The 12,244-nt window shown below is 36.3% G+C and overlaps 1 protein-coding gene across 1 annotated transcript in view; it reads right to left on the minus strand.

Moving 5' to 3' along the window:
* The window catches only part of PDE3A (phosphodiesterase 3A), a 311,664-nt gene that overhangs the window by 14,611 nt on the left and 284,809 nt on the right, over positions 1-12,244 (minus strand). Inside the window, 3 exon segments of the mRNA XM_007454600.1 lie at positions 4,318-4,429; positions 9,890-10,027; positions 11,934-12,088. Of these exon segments, the coding sequence (XP_007454662.1) occupies positions 4,318-4,429; positions 9,890-10,027; positions 11,934-12,088 (405 nt within the window).

Here is a 12,244-nt window from a genome sequence, read left to right on the forward strand (position 1 = left end):
CCTTTCCCTTTTGAGTATAGGTTCAAAAGTACTAAATAAAACAATAGCTAACGAAGCCTAACTCCATTTATATACATACATACATTTATAGATAGAGATATAGTTTGGCAGGTATATCTCTAAAAGAATTATGTTGTCACTATCACTTAAGCAGGATGGAAAAACCATCTGCCTTTAAGTAGTCATTAACGTGTCTGTTCAACAAATATTTACTTCGCACGTACTATGGGCAAATACTGTGTCAAGTGCTGGTATCACTGTTGCGCTTGCCGTTAATTCTCTGGGGACCAGCTCAGGAGCAAAGACACCCAGGAAAGATGCTAGCTGGGTCAACACAGAGGACTGACGAGTTTCTGTAGGACATACGAATACGCTCAGTGTGCTCTTGTTCTGGCCCTGGAAGGCAACTGACAGGGCTAAGGAATGATATCAGAGCTCTCCTTATTTTATCATTATTATTCTCATCCTCTTCCTTCATCTCTGCGTTTTGGACAAATCCCTTAATAATTCTCTCACCCACCAGGCAATCTCCCCTGCCTTTCTGACAACACATAAACACACGTGCATGCACTAACACATCACCCGCCCTACGCTTTCCCAGAGCCTGCCCATCCCCTCTGCCGTCTTGATACACTTGTTTTCTCAGTTTTTCCTTATGCCTCAAGCAGCGGGTTGAAGCGAGCTGGTATGGAAGGCTGGGGTTGTATGTAAAACTTATAGATTTTTGAGACCTAAACTTATAGATTTTCCATTGAAAATTCTCTATGCGCCTATTCACCAACGGGTGAGGGAAAGTCTTAATACTAAAGAACAGAAATGAGACTTGAAATATTTTTTTTCTTTGGAATGTAGCTAACACTGTGATAGTTCTGCCCTTCTAGTTTGTTCCACGTCAACTCAGTATCTAGCTTTAAAACTGGTGGGCACATCACATATAGCTTAATCGAACTGAACTAAACTAAGCTGAGCCAAGACTATTCTCATGGCTGTCATTAAATAGTACATGGTGGTGGGATGAATTGGGAGATTGGGGTTGACATATATACACTAATATGTATAAAATGGATAACTAATAAGAAGCTGCTGTATTAAAAAAAAATAAAATGTAAAAATTCAAAAAAAAATTTTTTTAAATAAATAAATAGTACATGATCGTAGGTATGTCTGAAGCATTATATCCACTTCTCAAACTTGACTAATGAGAATGAGAGGTGCTAGGAAGAATATATTTTAGAGATGAAAGTCTTTGTAAATAGAAAATGCTCTCTTAAGAGTAACTTTGAATCCATGAATGAATATGACCTAACAATTTATCACCTTTACTAGCCAAAAATGCCCAACTGAAAGGGACTACAAACAATATCAAACATTATTTTCTCTCTGTGCGATTGAATATAAACTATAATTTATACTAATCTTTTTTGAACAAATATATTTTTGGTATCACATTTCTATCAGTGAGTTGTCTCTAATTTTACCCACTGCTGCTCTATGAAATTACCTATCTATTGAATCTATCTCATTTTTAAATCTATTAATAGATTTTTCAAATTTTAGTAAGGGTTCTGGGTACAAACTTAAAAGCTTTCCTACCTTCCCTCTTCTCTTGGAAACTGTTAAACTTGGAACTGTAATAAAAATTTAGTTTCTAATATTTTAGCTCACTATCATAGTAAAGCTAATCTAACCCCATTTTGGTTACCCTTTGGCTTTTTTCATTTAGTTGTGTGGGTTTATACAGAGATATTAGAAATATAGTTCTCTAGGAGTAGATGTTAAATTAGTAGACATACAACAAATTTTTGCACATGCTAATTTTAAATAATAATAAACAAAGCTCTTAATAAATGTCCATACTAGTCTAAATTTACAACCCTACAACATGCAAGGTATTATTATTTAAAAGTGATCATCAATTAAAACTTTTTTCTCTGAGAAGATATAAATAAATTCTCTTTATGGGAAGTGTCTGGGACTTCTAACAGAACAAGTAAAGTTGTTATAACAATTCTTTTCACCTGGAATGAAGAACCTGATATTTCAGGAAAAATATCTGTTTACTTGTAACATATAAATGTGTAATAAGACAATATAAAAATGAATAATAAAATTTGGAACCTGAAAGCTTCTTCTTACACTTAAATAAATACTGGTCAAATTTCTCTCTGAGTTAATGGTATACTATCTAGAGAAAAGTTAGTAGCTATATCAATTTGAACTCAATGGAACTTGGCGATAGCTGATTATATCACTAAAATATATTTTGAAATATAATATTAATTTGTAAATTGATTCTGATACTAGCTGTTCTTTAGTGTTTGCAGTGGCTTCCTCTCTTGTAAAAGCTTATTTATGCAATTCCTTAACCTTTGAGAAATCACTAACACTTAGGTCAATCCCTGGCATCCAACCAGGGTGGGCCCTGGGAATGTGGTATTAAGAAAGCAAGGCTTATCTTGAAATCCTTTCAAACTACCCCTTTTTCATATTTCTTTCCCCACTTCCATGGCCCCATCGGCCAGACTTTCCCATGGCACCCAGCGCTCTTAAGTTCCTCTCTCCCGCTGTCCTGTTTTGTCTGCATTTGGTTCCATATTCTCCAACAAATCTCACTTGTAGATTTAATTCTTCATTCTCCTTTTCTATCACACAATTTGTAGATTCAATAACTCATTCCTCATTTCTAACTCCTCATTCATAACTCATTCCTATCACACAACATCAACTGTGCATTTTCATCTTAATGTAGCATGTGGATGGCATTTTGAAAACCAACATCTTAATAATGGATCACTTGGTTAATGTACTACCCTACCCCTTTCTGAAAACACCTGTGTTCTAGTCTCCGTATAATTTTTATTTAACTTCAGCTCCTTGCAACTACAAACAGACATGGGATTCTAAAGTCCAAGGTATATAAAAGCAAATTTAAAACTTCAAGGTTAAAACACAATTTAAGTAACACACACTCCAGGCAATATATTGATACTATTTTTGTGTGTGTGTGTGTGGTACGCGGCCCTCTCACTGGTGTGGCCTCTCCCGTTGCGGAGCACAGGCTCTGGAGCGCAGGCTCAGCGGCCGTGGCGCACGGGCCCAGCCGCTCCACAGCATGTGGGATCTTCCCGGACCGGGGCACGAACCCGTGTCCCCTGCATCGGCAGGCAGACTCTCAACCACTGCACCACCAGGGAAACCCCTATTGATACTATTTTGACTAGTTTTCTTTCTGTGCATTTATTTCCTAAAAGAGCTACATGATTTTGGTACATTTTTGATTGGATTTACAGACATTTTCTCCAGTTCCATTTATTTTGTAGCATGTAGGACAATGCTACTTACATGTTCTGATGATAATCTGAAATGCTACATATTGAAAATTTAATATCTCTTCTGTGTTCCAATTCCTCATGTTTATAAATGACAAACTTATTCTCAGAATATTCAAAGTTCAGAAGTTTGAACCCTGGTTGTGTCCTTTCTTTGGTCTTCACATTTATCTTGATTTTTAAAATGTTCCTAGTAATTTCTCTACAACCACTTCCAGATGTCTCTCCTATTTTATTAATTAGACCATTATCCTCCTGCCCCTCTACTCCCAGCCAGGTTTATCTTATACTGAAAAACTTTAATAGTTAGTGATTTAACTCTGGATGCCAGAATAAAGGTTGAGAATTCACCCAATGAGGGAGGTATATTATAAAATGAGCAATAAATTTAACATTTAATTATTTATTTAGCACACAATTAAATTGGAGTTACTATGGGCAAGGTACTATTATAACCCCTTTAGAATTATTACATCATTTTATCCTCATAACAATCCTATGAAGCAGCCATTATGATCCCCATTTTACAGATTAAGAAATGAGGCAAGGCCTTCCCTGGTAGCACAGTGGTTGAGAGTCCGCCTGCCAATGCAGGGGACACGGGTTCGTGCCCCGGTCCGGGAAGATCCCACATGCCGCAGCGCGGCTGGGCCCGTGCGCCATGGCCGCTGAGCCTGCGCGTCCAGAGCCTGTGCTCCGCAACGGGAGAGGCCACAACAGTGAGAGGCCCGTGTACCGCAAAAAAAAAAAAAAAAAAAAAAAAAAAAAGAAATGAGGCACATTGAGATTAAGTAAAGCCCAGGGTCTCCAGCAGCTGATATGTAAAGGGACCAGAATTCTAACATAAACTATTATCTCCTAATCACTATACCATGTGGCCATACAGGGTATTTTCAGTGTGTAATTCTGTGCTAGTAGCTAATAATTCAATACCCCATTACCCATAACAAATTCAATGGATCTTAAAAGTATTCATTCTTATACTTACAAGGAATTTCCCTGTAGCCAATCTCCAAAGCATGAAAATAATTCATAAATTCCCTAACTGGAATTTTAAAGGCTTCAAAGAGGCCCATGTCTTCAAAAAGTCTGTATGATACCTGTGAAAGAAAAAGACAAAACCTTACAAAACATCCCTCAATGGGTATTAGACGTAAAAAGAAAAATGGGGGAAAAAGTATACATTCCATCAACCATATTAATGTACTGCGCGTAGAGACACTTACTGGGAACAATAAATAGATATTGAAGACCTCCATGTCCTAGCCCTTGTAGTCCCTGATAAGGGGTATATAATCTATTTTTAAAGGTAGAGACATAAAACCCAAGAAACAGCCAACCAAAAAATCCAGTATACACTATAGAAACATATCAAGGTACTAAATTGCATGTGATATCAGTAATAAGACAATAATAGTGAGTAAACTGCTAATTGTATAATATATAAGTGCTAAATAAAGAATTAGAGAAAGCTTTAATTCGGACTAATTTTATAAATTTTAAAAAAAAAGCTTTCTAGAGGATAAAGGATTCAGAGTTGTGCCTTAGTGAAGAATAAGAGGACAGAATTATGAGAGAGAAAAGGTTGCCTTGGTTGAAATACATAAAGAAAGATTTGTTCTAATCCAGTATGAATAAAAATGTTTAAACTATTTTTCCTCAATTGTCTTCTTTCTCATTTGAATATCTATTCTCCTTCCAATTACTTTCATAGCTCTGGAGATTCAAATCAAGTAAATAGCTCTGGATGTAATTGGCATATTTGATATGCAAATGAGGGAGAAAGAAAAGCATGAAAAAGGCACAGAAGAAGGTAATGGGGAGAGAAACGTTTATTCACATGGCAGAATGGAGTACAGCACCATTTAAAGTGGCCTCACTTTATGTCACAAAGGCACAGTACTGGTTACAATTCAGGAGACTCTAAGAAAGAATTATTCATCCTTTTTGTTATTTGCATTCCTTCTTAAAATTCTCTTGAAATATTTCTTCTAAATCTTTGATATAATACTTCATGGTTACTTTTCTATTTTTTGTCATTGACTTTAAATCTGTTCAATTTCACTAATATTTTTTAATTAGATATTTAATGTTCATCAGTTACATATATTATGTATGTATTTGTGTACATATATACACAGGTATATATAACTAAAAAAGCGATTTATTCATTCAGCATGTCTTTTGAGTGCCTACTCTGTTTAAGACAATTTTCCATCTACAAGGCATATATATAGATGAACAAAACAAAGAAGTTTTCCTTAAAAGAGCTTATGGTCTAGCAGGGCAGGGCAGTAAACCATAGGCATAATTAGTAAGGTATACACTATGACAGAAAGTGATGTTATATGAAAAGAGAAAAAGGGAAGCAGGGATGGAGGTTCAGAGTGCAAGGGAGGACATGGCAATTGCTGTTTTAAATATGGTGGTTAGAAGAGGCACATTCAGGTGACTTTGAGCAAATAATTGAAGGAGATGCAGAGTGAGGTACAGGGATATCTGAGGAAAGAGTTTTCTAAGCAGAGGAAAAAGAGCAAAAGCCCTGAGGTATGTTCGCTGTACTCAAGAAACAGCAAGAAGGCCAACACGGCTAAAACAGAGTGAAAGAGGACAGGAGTAAACTTTAAGTTAGTAACTGTAGAGTGGTACTGTGTGGGTTGCAATCTTGCTGTTTGACAGACAGATTGATCATTATGAGGACTTTTACACTGAGTCAAGTATGGAGCCTTTGAAGAGATTGGAGCAGGGAAGTGTCTTAATTTATTTAACTTAAGTTCTAAAAGGAGCACTGTGGCTGCCCATTGGGAACAGAGTACATATAGTATACGTGCTTCTTTCACTCTGAATGGCAAGTATATTTAATTTTTCCCCCTTTTCTGTGCTACATAAAATCTCCATCTCCTCTCTTTAAAAATGTAACAGAAAGTTAAGTTTGTGGTTTCTGTCATATTTCAAGCTAGTTCTTCTTTTAGTTATCTTCTGCATACTATTGCTTTAAACTATATTTGAGTTCTTGTTTATAAATACCCAGTGGATTTAACTATGCATGTTACTTCAATAAAAATTATTTATAACAATAACAGCAGCTGCAGCTGTTGACATATATATGTGTGTGTGTGTGTATATATATATATATATATATGGCATTTAATATGTGTGATGCCTGCTCTAAGTAGTTTACATATATTATTTATATTAATTCATCCAAGAGCATCTTATGAGATAGATACTGTTAATTACTAACATTTGAAATCAGAAGACACTAAGGCACAGAGAAGTCGAATGACTTGTAAAAGATCACACAGTTGACACATTATCAGACCAGAATTCAAGCGGTGTGCTCTTAACTGCTCCAAATCCTACCACCATTATTTGAAAAGCAATAGTTAGGATTGCAAATGACTAAAGTTTCCTATTATTCTCTTAAAACATTTGAAAGATGAATTGAAAAATTAAGACAAGATATTTTAGAGTATGATTTTAAAATAGGAGAATTTTCACCAAGAAGCTGTTAAAAATCAACGGCCAATGATCCAAACTCGTGAATAAAGAAAAGTCACTTGTTAACTGGGTAAATACTGGTAACCAAAAAAGGTAAATACTCTCCCAAAATCTGAATGATGTCCTTTTAAATTTGTTAAAATAAACATGATAATCATCAAAAAGGCAGGCAGTATGTTAAGGCTGAGAAATCATTTCCATTGCACATATGTCTCTTTAAAAGTCTTTTGAAGTGAGACTTTTTCTGTGTAGTCTCAGCCAAAAGGTGATTTCTTGGAATGTTCAAGTTAATTCATTTCAGCTGTCCTGAAGTCTCACTAAAGTGCAAAAGAATATGCCTTTACACAGTGAAAATTTCATGTTTTTTGTGCTTATAAACTCAAATCAAAGGAAAAACAACCCACAGCAAGGCAAATAAAGTTGTCTTTTCTCAAAGTTCTGTGTTTTGTATTTTGGAAAAATAAACAGTGACATAGTAAGGACCATACAGTTATGTATTTAGTTTTGAAAGATAACTGGAAAAAAAGATACAAAAATCTAATTGTTAATTATATCTCCTCTTTCTATTGTCTACTTGTATTCACAACTTTTAGAAAACATTTTGTGGCAAAACTGGTTAAGTTGCACCCTCCCGCCCCACCACCCCCGTTCACAGAACTCCAAGGGGGTTAGGTACCTGCAATGTTATTTGGTACAGTCACTTGTGCTGTAAAACCAACTGCTATAATAACCACTTTCTACTTTCTCAGACTCTCCATTCTGAGAGTTTGAAAATATAATAAATAAATGCATTTTATGAGGGGCTGAAAAGGATTTGAAATGAAGGTAAAAAGCCTGGACTTCCGATATACAGATATATCAAATCCTGTGTCCAATATGACTTTAGGTGAACAGTATATTTTAAGTCTCAATTTCTTCTATCAACTAGAGATTTAAAGAAATACCTGCATCCAAGTTACTCTGAAGATTAAGTTGTAAAGTTTTGGGAAGTCTGTGACACATACATCAAATACAAAACAATGTGAGATTTTTCTCTCCATCCCAGGGAACACACTGTCCAGTAGAAGAGAAAGAATTCCTGGCCCACTGCCACATCTTCTTGTGGCACCATTACAGGCATATTTCCAGGTAAAATCACTCCCTCAGAGTTCTGGTATGCAATGAGTTTCAGAGAGTAGGATACAAAACCTCCCTGGAAAAGCCCCAAGGCGTGAGGCAGAGGTGGACTGGATAAAACAGCTACCCTTAAACATGCCCTCAAGATCAACGAGCATAAAAGATGCTGAAGATGCTGCTCAGCATTGAGGAGAACGAAAGAGAAGAAAAATGGGACTATTAATTTTCAAAAACATGCATGGACCTTGAGGATATTTTGCCAAGTGAAATAAGTCAGAAAGAGAAAGACAAATACCATAAAATGATTTTACTTATATGTGGAATATCACAAACAAACAAAATTAATGAACAAACCACAAAAAAACAAACATGTGGACATAGAGAACAGAGTAGTGATGGGAGAGGGCAAAAAGGTAAAGGGGGTCAACTGTGCGGTGACATATGGAAGCTACATTTTTGGTGGTGAGCACATGGTAGGATCTACCGAAGAAGAAATACAATGTGCACATGAAACCTGTATAATATCATAAACCAATGTTACATTAATAAAAAAATGTTTTAACAAGAAAAAAAAGGAGTAGTATCTCTTAGTCAAAGTGCAAGGGCTGTCACTCTGGTTCTCAATGTGTTCATGGTGAGAACAGAGTCCAGTAGAGGCAACAACTGCATGTTATGGAAACTGTAATTATTTTGAGCTTCACAAGCCATCTGTCATTTGAGCATACTTCTTCTGTAGGGAGCAAGTCATTCTTTTGACACGTATCTAATTTCCCTGTTGGAATGGGAGTTCCTTTAGGCCAGGGGCACATTTTTCTTCTTGGAGACTAGCCTAGCACTTCATGTTTGAGGAACTGAAGAGCAAAGGAAAAGCCCACTCTATCTTCTTCCTTCAAACCTTCATGGATCAGGAACCCTCACCCCAAAGTTCTACACTCATACTTGCTCCGAGGTCTGAAGAAAGCCTGTCTTCATTGCATGGAGTAGAAATCAGTCCAACAAGTGATTTCTTTTCTAGTGTTTTGCAGGGAAGGGTTAGAGGCTCCAGTAAATGTGGGTCCTGAATTCTCACCTAAATCTGATATTAACAAACCTGGTAGTCTTTAGTATCTCTGCTGTGATATTTCTTCAATCTGTAAGAACTCACCTAAAATATTTTAAGATAAGCTGATAAATATTATTCCATCGTCCCCATTAATTAAGAGTTTTGATAGGGGCTCAATAATAGAGCAAATCCATTTTGTTCCGTTTTATTTATTGAGAACAAAAATGTTCAAATTCTTAATTTCTGTATGTTTTCTTTCTCCTTCAGAGAAACAAAACGTTTCTTTATTTGGGAAACCTTGAAAGTAGCTGAGCTTAAGGAAAAAATACTTAAGGGAAAAAAAAGCCTCGTTATGCAGTAATAGTTCATATTCTATATTTCTTGTGATACCTAAAGGTGTTTTCCATATTAAAATACAAAGAACTCTAATGTGTTTCTCACAGCACTGGAAGAAACATACTACTGCATAATATCTTATTTTTGATAAGGCATAAGCACTATACTATTCAAAAGTTAAAAAAAAATAGTCATTGGAAATAATCACAGACAATAAATTAGTGTTTATAAATAGGCAGCTTTCTTCTTGTGAGGGCTTGAGTCAGCTTTTCTTTTGCTGAATTCTATGAATTTAGATCACTTCTCTATCTTGCTTGTGTATCCATGCCCCCTCCATTTTGTCTTAGAAAATACATAATATTTTAATTGCAGAATATGATATTCTACTCACTTGAAGTTCTAATTTTTTTCATTATCCCACCAGCAAGGAATCTACAGAATGTTGGGTACTGAAATTTCCTTTCTCTACCTAATATTCACCACTGATGTTAAGTATGTACAGAGATTTAAACAAACAAGGAATTTTTTTTACATTTATAGTCATATGTATGAATGCATTTCTTACCTGACTGAGAATACGGCCACATTTTCTTCCTATTTTCTCCACCAAATCAAAAATTGGAAAATTCCAAGTATTTAGCTGCTCCATAATTGAGTCCAAGTTATCCATGACAAGAGGTTCAGGAGCAAGAATTGGTTTGTCCTGTAATGAAGATAAAAATATTTTAACAGCGTGCAGTTTTTCTACAAAGCAATTTGCTCCTTCTTTGGTAAATTCAATTCAACAATGGAGGTTACCTGAAATAAATGACTTTAGGGTGAATGAGTGATCTTCAAAAAAAAAAAAAAAATCAAAATGAACAAAACATCAACCCCCAAGGTAAGGAGAAAAGGTCTTAATGCTGTTTCAGACCATGAATTTTACATTATTAAGTGCCTGCCTATTCCTGGTTCATACACGCTATAGAAAAATTAGATGTTTCTTTCATAAATTAACATAACTGCTTTTTAGTCTTCTGTGGAGTTCTTAAATAAAGATTCAAGTACTTCAGAACACTGAAATTGTATGCAAACTTAGCTCTATATTTTTATGTAAACTTTTCTGAGATGAGGATTCCTGGCTTATATTGAACTCTCAAAAGAAACACCAGGGGCTTCCCCGGTGGCGCAGTGGCTGAGAATCTGCCTGCTAATGCAGGGGACACGGGTTCGAGCCCTGGTCTGGGAGGATCCCACATGCCGCGGAGCAGCTAGGCCCGTGAGCCACAACTACTGAGCCTGCGCGTCTGGAGCCTGTGCTCAGCAACAAGAGAGGCCGCGATAGTGAGAGGCCGGCACACCGTGATGAAGAGTGGCTCCCGCTCACTGCAACTAGAGAAAGCCCTCACACAGAAACGGAGACCCAACACAGCAAAAATAAATTAATTAATTAAAAAAAAAAAAAAAAGAAACACGAGTGGGGAGGGGGAGTAAATCAACCCTACTCTAATTGGTCCAATTTATATTACTGCTTCAAAATCAGCATTAATCCTGTAGAGTTACAATTACTACAATTTTCAGGGATTTTAATTTAATTCATGTGATCCATGGTTTCCAAAAAGCACACACTGTATATATGAGAAAACATTTTTATAACTGGTCCCAAATGAAGACATTCTTAAGAGTTTATGTACCAAAAATATAGAAAATAAAGATAAGGAGGATAAGGAGACATATACGTTATTTATTTATTTTTTATTTTTTGTGGTTCGCGGGCCTCTCACTGTTGTGGCCTCTCCCGTTGCGGAGCACAGGCTCCGGATGCGCAGGCTCAGCGGCCACGGCTCACGGGCCCAGCCGCTCCGCGGCACGTGGGATCTTACCGGACCAGGGCACGAACCCGTGTCCCCTGCATCGGCAGGCGGACTCTCAACCACGGCGCCACCAGGGAAGCCCCATATACGTTATTTTATCTGACAATCTCTTTGATTTAAAAGTATAAATGGTAAAGCAGGTAAAAGAAAAATGATAAGAGCAGCAATTGATAATCACATGACAGTCAACTATTTTCTACCATTGCTGCCTCCCCCAAACTAACCAGACTCGAATGTATGCTTTTATCCTCTTTAAGTGGATCTTTTTAAACACACAAAATACATCATCATTAAAAGATGTTTGCAAGTGTCAATGTAAACCTGGTTTAATTTAACAAGGAAAATAAATATTGGCTCACTTCCTAAATCAAGGAGGTACTAGAGAAGAACCAACAGAAGCCCTACAATAACTAACATATTTCATTTTGATTGCTTGATATTTATAAAATATTATTTTACTGATTGAAATAATTCATTTTCCTATGCACATTTACATTTTTAGATTGGGTTAGGAAATATCTGTAATCAGTTGTGGAGATGAATACTTCTGTTTTTAATCACTAAATAATAGGACCGTTAAGATACCAGTAAGACTTGGATAGAGAAAAATTATGTTGATACATATAGGGAGGGGCTATAATACATGTATAACCCAAGTAACACAGATCTTCAAACCTAATGATTCAGGGATCTATTTCTAAGCCAATTCCTGTCATAGAAACCAATTTCTCAAGTAAATGAATGCTGGGGGGCTACCAGGAATATCATGGCCTCGGGAGTACAGGTGCTGCAAGCTGATGTCTTCCTCAGAGGCTCTCTGGGGCATTCAGTCTCATCTTCGTTCTGTACAATATCACTGCTATCACTGTTGTTATTGGTTTCATAATCAGAGGTAACTTGAGTGGTGTCATCTGCAATTAAAAGAGAACAGCCTATTATGAAACTTGCAAAGGAAAAAGGGGTCCCATTTAAGCGAATATTCCTAAAATGCACATGATAGATATAGTGTTTATGGAAATACTGCTTTCATGAGCTTACACACCAAGAATATAGGATTATAGGGCGGG

The sequence above is a fragment of the Lipotes vexillifer genome, unplaced genomic scaffold, assembly GCF_000442215.2.
Source record: "Lipotes vexillifer unplaced genomic scaffold, Lipotes_vexillifer_v1.1 scaffold559, whole genome shotgun sequence".
NCBI classification, from domain to species: domain Eukaryota; kingdom Metazoa; phylum Chordata; class Mammalia; order Artiodactyla; family Lipotidae; genus Lipotes; species Lipotes vexillifer.